The sequence below is a fragment of the Colossoma macropomum genome, unplaced genomic scaffold (genome assembly GCF_904425465.1).
Source record: "Colossoma macropomum unplaced genomic scaffold, Colossoma_macropomum, whole genome shotgun sequence".
NCBI lineage: Eukaryota > Metazoa > Chordata > Actinopteri > Characiformes > Serrasalmidae > Colossoma > Colossoma macropomum.
Genome location: NW_023494800.1, coordinates 36,011,438 through 36,026,186, shown reverse-complemented (window position 1 = coordinate 36,026,186; position 14,749 = coordinate 36,011,438). Strand labels below are relative to the sequence as shown.

Genomic DNA, 14,749 nt, shown 5'->3' with positions numbered 1-14,749 from the left:
AGTGAACGAAATGGGTACGCAGAATTGGAGAGCAAAAGTGAGCAAACGAAAACGGGCAAACGTTAAAACAGGTGAAGAAATACAGCCAAGCAAAATCCACTGAGCAAAAATGAAAAACAAGTGAACAAAAATAGGTAAGCAAAACGAGTGAGCAAAAGTGAGTGAGTAAAAACGGGTGAGCAAACACAGGCGGACAAAACGAGTAAACGAAAACAGGCGAGCGGAAACGGGTGAAGAAAGGTGGTAAAGCGAAAAGGGGGTGAACAAAAATTTGCGAGTGAAAACGACTGTAAATAAACAAGAGCAAAGATGAGCGAACAAAAGTGCGCTGACTAAAAACAAGAGGGCAAAATGGAGGAGCAAAACGGGCGACTCGAGACAGGTGGGCAAAAAAACCTGGGCGCGTTTTCAGCGCAGCGCTTCCTCCTTTGTTTCCCTCCTCAGCTAAATAGTGTTTGCTGTTTATAATGCCTTCTGTCTCGTTTTCTTTCTTTTTGTTTTTCGGGATTTCGGTGGTGTAAGTAGCCCCGCGCTGTCGTTTTTTTGTTTCTTTCTTGTGTTGTTTTTCTGCCTCTCACAATGGAGAGCATTGTGCGCCTGTTTTGGGGTTTTAGACTCGTCGTCCGCGTCTTACCGAAGCGCATTGTGCGCGTCAGGTATTGTCGATCGCGCTTCAAAATCCTTCGGAAAAACAAAAGAGAACAAGGGAAAGAAAAGCATGACGAAGCGGGCGCGCTTCTTTGTCTCGGGTTTACGCGATAAAAACAGAGACAAAGAAAGCAGGAGAGAAACAAAAGGGAACGGAGGGAAGTCGAGGAGCCGGGCGAAGGGGGTTTGTGGGGTAATTCAGGTGGAGGCGATCGGTAGCTGCGCGGACATCGTAAACGGGACTGGGGAGAGGGCAAAGAAAGGGCGCGGACGAGCCAAAAAAGCAGTCGAATCCTGCTCTGGCAGGCGGCGGCGGGTGAATGAGAGGAGACGATTTGAGCTCTAATGCCATCCTTATGCGTCTTTTAGTACTTCTAGCCATAGGGGCTTGGCACCGAGCGCGCTGTCAGCGTGCCAAGAAAAAAGGGCTGCGGCGGCTGCGGAGGTTTCTCTCTCGAACAAACACGCGCAGACGCAGCTATCAATGCGCACGAATCCCGTTCCAACTTTATTTCCCCGCCGTTTCATCTCCCGAACGCCAACTTTTTACAGCCGGCGCCAAAACCCGCGGCGGCCGACGGGGTTAATTTCCCGTCTGAGCGAGCGTGCCAAATTAGCGAACGCGTTCAAACCCTGAACACCACCCGGCGACGGAGAGGAAACTCAGGTGCTCTCCTGTCTTTGTGTGTGTTTAAGCGTTCGTGTGTTCGCCTGCCACGTAACGCGCACATGCACCATGTTCCTAATGAAGGTACACCGTCCGATTAGCGCTTCCGCGGTTGCGTACGTGTCTGCGGCGCGGTTGTTTGTTGTTTTTTTTTTGGTATATTGATTTGCGGACGAGGTAGAGGGTGTGTGTGTCTGTGTGTGTGTGTCTGTGTGTGTGTGTGTGTGTCTGTGTGGGGGGGGCGGGTTGGATAATGGGGGCTGTTTTGCATCGGGACGCCTGCCTAGAATGTAATCAAGCGCATTCAAAAGAACTTAACAAGTACACAGCTCTCGAAGCTCCTCTGCTGAATTTTAATTCGTAGGCCGTCTATTGCCTATCAATAGCATTTCGGAGGGAAAAGGAAAAAAAAAAAAACACCTCCAACTACAAGAAGAAGAAAAACTACAAGAAGAAAAAAAAATGCCCGTCTGGGCATTCCGTTTATTTGACGTTTTGATTTATTCGATTGTTCCCCTTCCAGAGATTCGGCACCGGTGGCTTGTTGCTCGTCGGCCGACGCACAAAATTCATTCGCGATGCGACGACTTGTTTTGTTTGCTTTTTTTTTCCTGAAGGAGGACAGTCTCTCCACTGCGCTAACGTCCCTCCCTGTCTCCTTCCACGCCGTCTTTCTCCTCCAGCACCTTTCAGACTTGGTCGGAGTTTCTGGAAGGTTGCCCGTTGATGTCATGGAAACCGTTGTATCACGAAGAATGATTCATGTCTGTGCTGTTCGGTTGCCTCCACCCCCCCCTTCCGCCCCGCCACCACCACCACCATTGCCACCATCACCAGCCCCCGAAAGCGCACAGATGCCAGCTCTTTTTAACCCTTCTCCTTTTGCCACCTTCTCCGAACACCTTTCCTGCTTTTCACCGGCTATATTTACACCCACAAAGGCGCCGCGCTCGATGCCACGCGCTTTAGGAACAGGGAAGAAAACGCAAATAATAATAAAAAAAAAAAACGACCCAAAAAAGCGATCAATCCCATCCCGGATTAGCCGCTTTTGGACCCGATAATGGAGAGGAGAGCGCTTTAAAGCCCCCGATAAGAACAGGAGCTAACAGGGTCTCGTCTGAGTGGGCTTGACGTAGAAATAAATAAATAAATAAATAAAACACCCATCTCCGTGCGAGCGTCTTTAAATCTGAACTTGGCACGGGAACACAGCGATACGCCCAAACCCCCCTCCCCCACTTCCAAACCCCCCCCACCAACTCCACACCACGACCTTGACCAATCAGGGCCTCTCTCAGGCTGCCTGTGTGCCAAGTTCACTTCCATCGCTCTGCCGGGAGTTGCCAACGTGTTTTTGGCTCGTCTTCCGCAAAGGAAAAAAAAAATGAAAGGAAAGGGAAAAAGGAAAATGCTACCTTGCCTTTCCCTTCTTCCCTCCTCGCAGAAACTAAAAGCGGCAAACTGCAAATTGGTGGCCTGAAATTTGGGGATGGGGGGTGCTTTTGCCAGAAGTGGTCTTAAACTGCTGGATCACGGGGCAAAAAACGGCCAGGCTAATGTATTTACAGTGGGATTATCCGCCAATCCAGTGTGAAACTTTGTCCGGCCCGAGAACGGAAATGGGCCAAAATATCGGAAACGCCACCCTGTTCGTTTTCCAGTTTGTCCCAAGATGGAAAACGACACAAGCGACACAAACGACTAGGAGATGTTCAGCGAGAGGTGCGACGCGGTGCGACTTGATGTAAAACAGGATCGTTTGTATAGAAATAGATCTAGCACTGTATATAAATACCCTCCCTCCCTCTGTCTCTCTCCCCCTCTCTCTCTCTCTCTCCATGTGTACCGCACGCTCGGCAGAAAAGCCGAAGCCCGCCGCACCTGCTCAGCCTGCCGTCCCTCAGCGGCAGAGCCTAAGGTCGCTTTCCTGTGATGCGAAGGCTTTCAAAGGACCGAATGTGACATGGCTGTTATTTTTTAATCAGTCGCCACTTAAGATGTCTGAGCCATCCACCCACGCACGCCCTCCGCTTATTTATTTTTCAACAAGTTTCTGCCGCAGAACTTTACGGATGCTTGTGACAACTTTTATTTTTAAAAAATCTTTTTTCTCCCCCCATTTCTCGCTCGATTATTTCATTAATTGTTTCTTTGATATTTAATTTTAATTAGTAATTAGTACGAATACGCCACCTATGCGAGGACCACGTGGATTGTCAGGACTTTTATTTAGCGGAATACGTTTTATTTCAAAATATAAGTACATTGTTTTTGATTTTACCTGAGTTTGGGTCTTAATTTTTGGGAAATGCATCAAATCAGAAAGTACTTGATTTGCAGTGCTGCTACTATAAGTATTCGTCTCTACTTCACTCCTAATTGGTCGGTGTTAAAGTGTCTTTATGGCCATGCGTGTGAGAGTAACAGCGCGGTGGACGGTAGGTGTGTACGTGAGCTATAAATACCGATACGAGCTGTAGTAATAACGGCTGCGGGTGCAGATATTTGACGCTTGTTTGGCAGAAGCTCCGACGGTGTTGAACACGCTGTTATCCAGCGTAGCCGAGTTTCTTCCTTCGGCCCGGGTGTTTTGGCTGGCTGACAGACGCACCTGCGTCCAGCCGGCTTCCCTCCTCCTGCCGCCATCTGAGTCGCGGCGTCTGCAGGTCTGCGGTTTGAAAACGCTTAAAAGCGATGGCTGAAATTCTGGCTGTGTGAAAGTGTGGAGATTCTTTGCTTTGTCTTATAATAATACAACATTTCAATACATGATCCGTCTTATATTTTTATCCAGAAATAAATGCAAAAATCCATAGAATAAAGCCTAGGATAAAATCTCTTTACATTTATTTATATCAACATATATAAAGGACATTTTTGTCTTTGCTGCCATGGTAACTTTACAGGAGAGGGAAAAACATGCTTCACTTCTAATGCAAGTCAATGGAACCAGACGTCTTTCCAAGTCATTTTGGGCCGTTTCTTTTGGTCCATTCATCTTAAATTTTACTCACAAGGTAAAGGACAAAAGGAATTTTCAAATTATGTCAAAAACTGAAAAATGATATATATGAATATTTAGGCATCCTGTTCAAATTCCATGTTTTGTAGATTTTCTAATTATAAAAATAAGTAATCCTCTACAAGAGAATATGCTTAATTGCAAATATTCTTGCACAATTTCTGTGTACTGAGTTTAATATGTTGGAAACAATAGAACATAAAATATGAAATTTTCCACAGGCCACATTGTTTTTTTTTCCCCAAATATGTTAAACTAATTCTGCATTAAAATGCAGAAGTAGAGGATGTGTTAACTTATTTTCACTTAAAAAAAATGAACAAAACACATGCATATATATATATGTATATGTCAGTATTTCACACACATTTTAAAATGTATTAAAATTCTGTATACCCACACTTACATCTGTGTAATAAAAGTGATATGAATTATAATGTAGCATTAATATTTATTGTGTAAAGGTCACTAAAAAGGACATTGAAATTGACAGTGGTCTGTATTTCGTAATACTTCTTATAAGCAGATGTGTATATACCCCAATATCTACTACATCTAAAATGAGGTGAAGTATTGATTTGGAAGTGGGGATTCAACTGCAGCTCACTTTCAGAATCAGTTATAATATTCATTATAATATTCATTAAAGTTTGCACTATTTACACACAAAAAAACCATCTCACTGTATTGTTTTCTCTTGTCTGTTCCAGTGCAGTGTAAACACTACCTCCAGTGCATTCACTGGATTTTTGGTTTTGAGCAAAAAGAATCGAATCAAATGGAGAAATGTGAGATCACATGATTCACTGAATCACATTGTAAGGAATCGTGAGGTCAGAGACTGACACTGTGAGTTGGGTGTGATGCTGTGTGTGTGTGTGTGTATGATGTCCGTGCCGTGCGTCTTACTGAGGGGTCAGCGTGTGCAGGGCAGCGCTCTGACCGCAGGACTCTCTCCCCGAGGCAGCGCGCCGTGCGCTCCCGAGCCTGGACGAGGCATCAAATATTAAGCAGGATTAAAAAGGGGAGGCTGCCGCACCGCCGGGGCAACTTGGAGCCGTTCCATATTTGTTTTCTCCTCGACGCCGAGAGAACAAAACAGGGCGAGCCGTTCGCCGTCAGGAGGCTTTCTTACTCACGGCTGTTCATTTGGAGGCCGCGCTGCCGCTGACAGACACGGAGGATGATGTTTTTCTTTTAGTTACCAAAGAAATGATGCTTTTTAGTGCGCATAGTTAGTCCAGCGAATAACAGAACATCATAGAACAACATTTCCAGTGTACAGCAGTGAATTTGGTGAAAATAAATTAACTAAGTAGTATATAATATTAATAATAACATTATAATATGCACAAAGGGTTTATAATGGTAATAGTAATAAAATATAAGATATTACACATATTTTTAGTTTTTGACATAATGTGAAAATGCCTGTTGTCCTTTATATTATGTGCAAATTTCATGAAGAATGGACTAAAAGAAACGGCCCAAAACAACTTGGAAAGACGTCTGGTTCCATTGACTTACATTAAAAGTATAGTAGGTTTTTTCCTTCTCCTGTGAAGTTATATTTTGGACATATGAGGTTTTCTTCCACAAGATATATATATATATATATATATGTATATAGAAGATAATGTGAGGTGTACAGATTTTTTTTATTTCTTTATTCTTTATTTATTTAGTGCTATTTCATTTAAAAATGTGCAAATAAAATCATAATCATTGCCCTTTACATTAATTTCAATGTTCCCCTTGTATTTCTGCCAAACCCACTAATGAAGACGCCCTTATAAAAACTCATATCGTCTATTTCACCCCAGTTTACAGCCTCACCTGCGCGTCCCGTTTTTAATTTGCCTTCCGAATGATGGTATATATTATTAGAACGCATTAAGGAATGGCAGATGGTTGTCGTTTTTCTAGAGACGCAGCTTTAATCCGCCTGTCAGAGGAGAGAATGTGTCCAACGTTAGTAAGAAAGACTGCACCAGCGTCCTTTTGATCTTATAAATTGAATGATGATTCGATGTTGTGCGGTGCGATTGTGTTGTTTTCCTGCCCACATCTTACGTTCACCGGTCTGACGCAGCGAGGCCTTCTGTGTCGACGAGTTTCAGCTCGTCTTCAGGCTCTCTGGAGCTGAGCGACTGCCATTAGCGCTTAAACTCCACGACGCGAGATCTCACTGCAGCTGTGTGTGTGTGTGTGTGTGTGTGTGTGTGTCTGTCTGTGTGTGTGTGTGTGTGTGTGTGTGTGTGTTGGTTTTTGCACATTTTGAAGACAGCAGGGCTGACTTATAGGAACAAAACAAAACAGTTAAGTGATGCGGCCCAGTCAGATGACGTTTTGATGATTTCCATGACATTTTTGCAAAATGTGCTGACCTCAACATATTGGTTAAAAAAGAAAACACACACATTTTGTGTTTAATTTCCCAAAAATGTTCAATTCAGTAACTAAACAGTAATTGTGCGTTAGAATTGTAGAGGACATGTTCTTTTATTTACACTCAGGAAATCAACAGCAGCAAGCAGTTTGACCAGAGGTGCTCAGACTTTTGCATACAACTGTATAAGTACATATATAATATACACAAGACATATTATTGCATATAGATATTTACATCTATAAAATACATAAAGTACCAATTATTATTATTATTACATAGGCACTTATGATAGTACTGCATATAGAGTATATATGGGACACATCATATACAGATACTCACATACATGTAATACATATGGGACTTATTATCATTACATAGGGGTGCTTACATATTTATATTACATATGGCACATATTACATATAGATAATTGCACAGTTGCACTACATATGAGCCCTGTCTTTACATATAGATACTTATATATTATATATATTATACTATTACTATCATATATGTTATAATTCAGACATATCATTACATATAAATACTCACATATTTATATGACATATGTAACATATCACTTTATATTTTATATATATATATATATATATATATATATATATATATAAAAACACAAATAGGACATATTATCAATATACATAATTAATGTGGGACAAAGTTTTACAATGGCAGTGCTCATATATACATATATACACACACACAAGTAGTTTCAATATGTAACAAGCATAAAAAGTATGTATATATATATATGTATATATACACATGCACATTCATGTAATGAATGAGAATTCAGAAGTAAATGTTTTGCTTTATAATAAGTAATTAGTAATTATATATGAAACTAATTACAAAGCAAAAACATTTATTTTTGAATTCTCATTCATTACATGAATGTATGTATGTGTGTATATATACATATATGTATATATATATATATATATATATATATACATATAGGTTACACCTCTCAATGTGCAGCAGTACAGTTAGTGACTGAAATATCCGTCTTGTGATGTGACCACATCTCAAAGATACTGTATCTCGAGTACCTCTCTTTCTCTTTCTTCCCCACCCCCCACCCCCGGGTTGAAAAGTCTGGCACTGTCTAAGTTCTGGCTGGGTGAGGTATGTGCGTGTGTGTGTGTGTGTGTGTGTGTGTGTGTGTGTGTGTGTGTGTGTGTGTGTGTGTGCGCGCCTGACGTACGCGTGTCAGTGTGCATGTTATTCGCGCTAAGCTCATCTGAAAGACGATTATGAGCGGCACCTTCCGCGGGACCGATAAGGTGCCATTTCTGCGTTAATTCTGCCTCCTCGATCGCAGCTTGGCGTAAAAAGCAGGGTTCATCCCGGCCCCCTCGAGGCCGTAATTACTCCTCTTAAAGACCATCCAGCGTGATTTTAGCCTAAATTTTGTTTCTTTTTTCCTTTAACCACAGATTTCTTTTTGTTTCCGTTAGCGAACAGAGCCGAGGTCCCGTTCCTTTTTTTTTTCCCCTGGCTTAGCAGGACCCGGAACAAGCCGTACACGTGTGGATAAATGTGATAAAGCCAAAATAATCTTCATTTTGTCAACACGATTTATTAGCGCAATGATCTGGAGGACCGAAACAAGCAGAAACGCAACTTCTGCTTTCTCTGCGTCAGCACTTTCCGGTGGGAAAATGTATTATATCCGCAGCGAGAGTAACACGTACTAATGACAGAGATGATCCGCAGCTGGACACAAAGACTGCTGTGCAGTTTTTTTTAATGTTTGCTGTTGTTTATCTTTGCTTTTTTCTTGAGAATAACTTCATTCTCAAACCACAAGAAAATAACAACACCGAGAAAAATAACCGCTGACCAAGCCTGTTGTTGCTTTCGCTGGTGAATTCTCATGATAATCTGATTCATCTAAAAAAAAATAAAATAAAATAAATAAATAAGTAAAAAAATTCTGCCGAGATCTTCACTGCTCTTCAAAGCCTGCTTGAAATGGCCCGCCGTATCTGGACTGCAAGCTTTTATTCGGCTTTATCTGTGACTAACGCTGTTATTCGCGGCTAACAGGGACTTTTATTTAATAAGAGGTTGTCATTCGTGTCCTGAGGACGCCCTCTTAGTCGGGGGAACTTCAGCATGAGTCAGAGAAATAGCATGACCGGTGATTTTAGCGGTGCATGTCGAGTGAAAGGCAAACACCAGAGGGAATTTGTATTATTACAGAAAGGCAGTTTTAAAATAAGCTCTGCGGCTGAGTAGATAATAATGTACCATGCAGTGATTTTATATTAGCCAACAAAAATGGTAAGCAGATTATGGAATGCGAATCGTTAAGAGTCGGCGTGCATCAGAGGTCTACTGTAGGTCCTATTGAGGTTTTAAAAGGACCAAAATGATTGTTTACATTTTTCTCATTGAGCAACTTTCCATTCAGATAGTAACATGTCACCATTATGACATGAAAAGATCATAATCTGATGATAAATAAATAAATAAATAAATAGCCTGAGAAGTTTTTTTCGGCCAAATGAGCAAGAAAGAGTTGGCATGCATCAGGGGTGTACTCTAGGTCCTATCGAGGACCAAGATGGGTGTTTACATTTTTCTCTTTAAGTAACTTCGCATTCAAATGGTAATGCGACACTATTATGACATGAAAAGATCATAATCTGATAATAAATAAATAGCTTGATAATTATATTTTTGACAAATAATTAACAAGAAACAGTTAAGAAACAGTTGGTGTGCATCAGGGGTGTAATCTAGGTCCTGTCGAGTTTTTGACGCTTTTACAAAAAGGACCAAGACGGATGTTTACGTTTTTCTGTTTAAGTAATTTTATATTCAGATGATAACATTACACATCTGTGGCATAAAAGGATTATGATCTCATAAAGAATAATTAAATAGCCTGAGGATTTTATTTTGGCCAAAATATTAGCAAGAAATAGAATTGAGAGAGTTGGTGTGCATCAGGGGTGTACTATTGAGTTTTTAACGCTTTCATGAAGAAAACTGAGATGGGTGTTTACATTTTTCAATCTTTGCATTCAAATGGTAACTTTACACCACTGAGACATAAAAAGATAAAGATCTGATAAAGCAGATAAAAATAAAGAATAAAATTATCTGAGAGTTTTATTTGAGCCAAAAATGAGGAAGAAAAAGAATCGAGAGTCGGTGTGCATCAGGGGTGTACTCTAGGTCCTGCAGAGTTTTCAGCTCTTTTGCAAAGAAGACCAAGATGGGTGTTTTCACTTTTCTCTTCAAGTAATTTTATATTCAAATGGTAACGTCAAACCACTGTGACATGAAAAGATTGTGATTTTATAAAGCATAAGTAAATAGATAAACAAACAAATTAATTAAAAACCTTTGGCCAAAACATTTGTGTATATTTTACTGAATGTTCTTACAATCTGTTATACTTTATTAATATTCCAAGATCAGTGGAGTTGAATCACCACCCTCAGATCACTGATGCATGTTTACATGCCTGGATTTGACCGGTTTATTCGTTTTCCAATGAAAAAAAAACTGAGGGTAAAAAAAGAGAGAGTGTCTGGTCTTCAGCATCTGTTCCAAATATGCGAGTTTTCGCTGCAGCGATGGCGGTCCGGGGCATTCCTGTCCTGTTCCACACTGTAGCCGGACTTCACTCCCACTTCCGGAGCAGAAGATGTGCGGATTAATGTGGATTTGGTGTGCTAGTGAAAAGTGGCAGGCCAGGAAAGAGGGATATCGGAGGAAGAGTAACCGTTGGAGTGGGGGAGAAATGCGCTGTAAATCATTCTTGCCTTGCACTTTCCCGTGGTCAGAGTACACTTTTTTGTTTACTGTTTTTGGTGTACTAAATGTACTTATTTAATAATTTTTTTTGAAGATGAAGTAGATTTGTGTTCGCAGTATAAACAGATGGGTGTTTTTTGCTGTTAGGACAAAACTTGCATTGTGTGTGTGTGTGTGTGTGTGTGTGTGTGTGTGTGTGTGTGTGTGTGTGGCAGGCGGCTTCAGTTGTTATGTAATGTTTGTGTAACATTCAAGTGGCATTATTCCAACTGTTGCAATCCCCTATTCGTGGAATTTATTTGAAAAAATAGTTTGTGTTATTTTTACATACATTTAATACACATTATTATTTATATTTTTTATTTACATGCAGTTACATAATTACATAATGTGTTACTTTTCCATTCTGTATGAATTTTCTGCTTGTTTTGAAGTAAAAAAATGACAAAAACAGCAAATATGTAACATTTCCAATCAAATTCAAATCAAATTCAAATCCTCTTTCACTTACAAACACAACTGTAGTATGAATTGAAGGTATACAATCTTGTTTCAATGAGCTTCAAGCCAGAAAATTGTGAATACGAAATGACTGTGATCTTTTAGGGATTACACTAGTGTATATTAAATATTAGCATATGGCTAACATACCAGTGAATAGGTTATATATTAGTGTAGGTTATATATTATCATGAAGGTTGTATCTTAGTGAATAGGTAATAATAGTAAATAGTCTAGTTATTAATGTGTAGGTAATGTAATAGTGAATAGGTTATGTATTATTACATGTTTTATATATCAGTGAATAGATTATTTATTAATGTGTAAGTCTTGTATTGTTATATAGATTGCATATTAATAAATAGGTTATATATATTAGTATGGAGGTTATATTTTCGTTAAATGGTTATTGATTAGTAGCCTATTTGGTTTATATATATCAGCGAAAAGGTTATATAGTAGTGTATAGGTCATGTATAAGTCATTAAAATATTAGTTATATATTAGGGTAAAAGCTGTTAATTAGTATTTACTGTATATACATAATTATATATATATGTATTAATGTGTAGGTAGTAATTGGTGTATATATGGTATATAGATATAAATGAAGGAAATATTGTATGGTATTCACATGTGTAAGTTTATGTCTGATTTATGTGTGTGTGTGTGTGTGTGTGTGTGTGTGTGTGTGTGTGTGTGTGTGTGTGTGTGTCTGGCTCTGAATCCAGCTTCCAGTGCAGCATGTGTTCATATATAATTAAGTGCCTCCACTGGAGGGTTTGATAAAGCTCTGTTTCTGGGTGTGAGTGCAGAACATCTATCTCTGTCTACATCACCGGGTCCATCTCTTCCCTAATCCCTCTCTGCCCGTTCATCTTACACTGTGAGACCGACAGTGGGCACCTGGACATACCTTTATTACTGACAACCATCGCACCATCTTGTCCCTCCAAGTTCTGGGACAAGAGGCTTTCCGAAATGTTTTAAATAAGTTTCTTTATCAGTTTGCACTACCCTCACATACACTCTTAAAAAAAGATGGTTCTTCAGGGGTTCTTTAGCAAAGGTAATGGTCGTATTTCGAACCATGAGCTGTGCATAGAACCATTTCATGCCTAAATTGTTCTTTGCGTGGTGAAATGGTTCTTTAGATTGAGGGAGAAAGTCTTTAAAAGTTTTATGTAGAACCGTTTTGAAAAACCTCCAAAAAGGGTTCTTTAACTGTAAATAAGCTTGACTTTGTAACAGTAGCAGAGCTATTCAGAACCGTGAGTTGCATGTAGAATCACCTCATGCTTAAATAGTTCTTCAGATTGAGGTAGAATGCATATGGTTCTGTACAGAACCCCTTTAAAAAAGATAGGAAAGTCTTTAAAAGTTTTATGTAGAACCATTTTGAAAAACCTCCAAAAAGGGTTGTTCTATTGTATGTAAGCTTGACATTGTAACAATAGTAGAATTATTTAGAACCATAAGTTGCATGTAGAACCATTTCATGCTTAAATGGTTCTTCAGATTGAAGGCGAATGTGTTGTATATGGTTCTGTATAGAACCTTTTTGAAAATGGTTCTATATAGCACCAAAAAGAGGTTCTTTTGTTGTAGATAAGCTTGACATTGTAACAACAGCAGAACTATTTACAAATATGAGTTGTTTCTAGAACTGCTTCAGATTGAAGGAGAATGTGTTTTTGGAAATGGTTCTAAATAGCACCAAAAAGGGTTCTTCTATTGTATACAAGCTTGACATAGTAATGTTTTGTATATGGTTCTGTGTAGAACCTATTTGAAAATCACTCGATGTTAGCCATTAGATTAAGTCTGCCACTAATATCTCCCGGAACATAGATTACCATATTGTGATGCTACCACCTTCATGCTTCGCTGTAGATGTTCTTGGGATTATTCAAGAAAGCTTTCTTTCTCCAAGCATGACGAGCTGAACTATAGAGTTTAAGGAACTGTTGGCTTCTCTCAGAGAGAGATCTTGCGTGGAGCACCTGTCCAGGGATGATTAGTTGTGCTTCCATGAACTTTCCATTTGCATATGATCGAACTAGCTGTTCTGACAGGGATGTTTCTGCAAGGTCTTTGCTAGGGCTCTGTAACTTTTTCCATTTGAGTGTAGCTTACTGGTGTTCTCCGTGAGAACTTTAGGAAGCTCCTTCACCTTCACCATGATAGCTACTTGCTGTGTAAAATCTTCCCAACCTGTGGCAGCACCTTTTATAATGACACCAGGTGCAATTTGGACGAGAACGTTTTTATTTTGCGTTGTTGTGGGTGTGTTTCGCTTTGCTGAGATCGTTCTTTGGATCGGCTTTAGGGTGTAAGTGCGTTAAAACGTCGCTGTGCTTCCCAGCTGCAGGTGTTAAATTGCTGCCTAATGACTGACTCTCTCTCTCTCTCTCTCTCTCTCTCTCTCTCAACAGGTAAAACAGAGAGAGCGCCGTACTCTTATGGACGGGACTCAAACCTGCACGGCTGCCATCAGGTACCGTTCCGCTTTCTCTCCACGTCCGAGCTTTTTTAACGTAGACTCACACTCACGATTTCCACGTTCACCCACTGGTGGTCACTGTGGTCACTGGGCTGTGTCCGAAAGGGACAATTATGAGCAGGGCAGCAGCTCAGCAGCATCTCAGAATGGATGAATTCATTGTTTCTTTTTGAAAAATAACAGTTGAATGCACGAACTGAATACATGCACTTAGAAAATCGAGCAAATGCAACTTGACCAGGGTCAACTGTATGTGGGGTTTCTGTAGCAGCAACTATATGTGCTTCTTCGTCAGCAGGATTTCATACACGGGGCCGATGCACTCCGCCTTTTGCGGCGGTTTCAGGTGCAAATATTCTGTATTTTGCCCGCCTGCGATATAGACAAGACCGTTGCATTAGCCTAAAAGTGCGGGTCGGATGGAAAAATGCATTCTCTTCCGCATGCATATGCATTAGAAGGAGGGCGTTGCAAAACATTGGAGGACCATGCAGAAAATGGGCAGAGCTATTGGAAGTGGAGCCGCGCTCGGTTTACTTGCAGTAGCCGCTTAATCCAACTAAGGTCACGGTGGCAGTTGGGAGAGCAGGGAAAAGCAGATGACCCTGTCCCCCGCAACTCCCTCCAGCTCATTCCAGGGTACCCCGAGCCGCTCCCAGGCCAACTTGGTGATATAATCCCTCCAGCGAGTCCTAGGACGACCCCAGGGTCTCGTCCCAGTAGGCCGTGCCTGGTAAACCCCCACCGGGAGGTGGCCAGGGGGCATCCTGATCGGATGCCTGAACCACCGCAACTGGCTTCAACTGTGGAGGAGTAGCGGCTCTACTCCGAGCTCCTCCCAGATGACCAACCTCCTCACCCTGTCAGTAGAGCATAGCCCGCCACCCTGCGAAGAGAACTCGTCTCCACCGCCTGTATCTGCGATCTCGTTCTTTCGGTCATTACCCTAAGCTCTTGACCACAGGTGAGGGTTGGGATATAGACTGACCGGTAAACAGAGAGCTTTGCCTTATGGCTCAGCTCCCTATTCACCACTAGAGTCTGGTACAGTGACCGCATTACTGCTGCCGCCTGTCCCAGCCTGTGGCCGATCTCACCATCCCTCTTCCCGTCACTCGTGAACAAGACCCCGATACTTAAACTCCTCCACCTGGGGCAGCTCCTCTCCCCTTACCTGGAGTGGGCATGCCATCCTTTTCCGGACTGATCTCTTCATGTCTTAAT

At 41.1% G+C, this 14,749-nt stretch overlaps 1 protein-coding gene across 9 annotated transcripts in view; it reads left to right on the top strand.

Annotated features, from left to right (window-relative positions):
- The window catches only part of LOC118820125 (transcription factor 4-like), a 281,579-nt gene that overhangs the window by 131,839 nt on the left and 134,991 nt on the right, over nt 1–14,749 (top strand). For 7 of the 9 annotated variants that reach the window (XM_036588268.1, XM_036588265.1, XM_036588264.1 and 4 more), the window contains one exon: nt 13,458–13,519. In XM_036588268.1, the coding sequence (XP_036444161.1) occupies nt 13,458–13,519 (62 nt within the window). Of the gene's footprint in view, nt 1–10,302; nt 10,546–13,457; nt 13,520–14,749 lie in introns of those variants that run through there. The other 2 variants (XM_036588270.1, XM_036588272.1) reach the window with 2 other exon arrangements.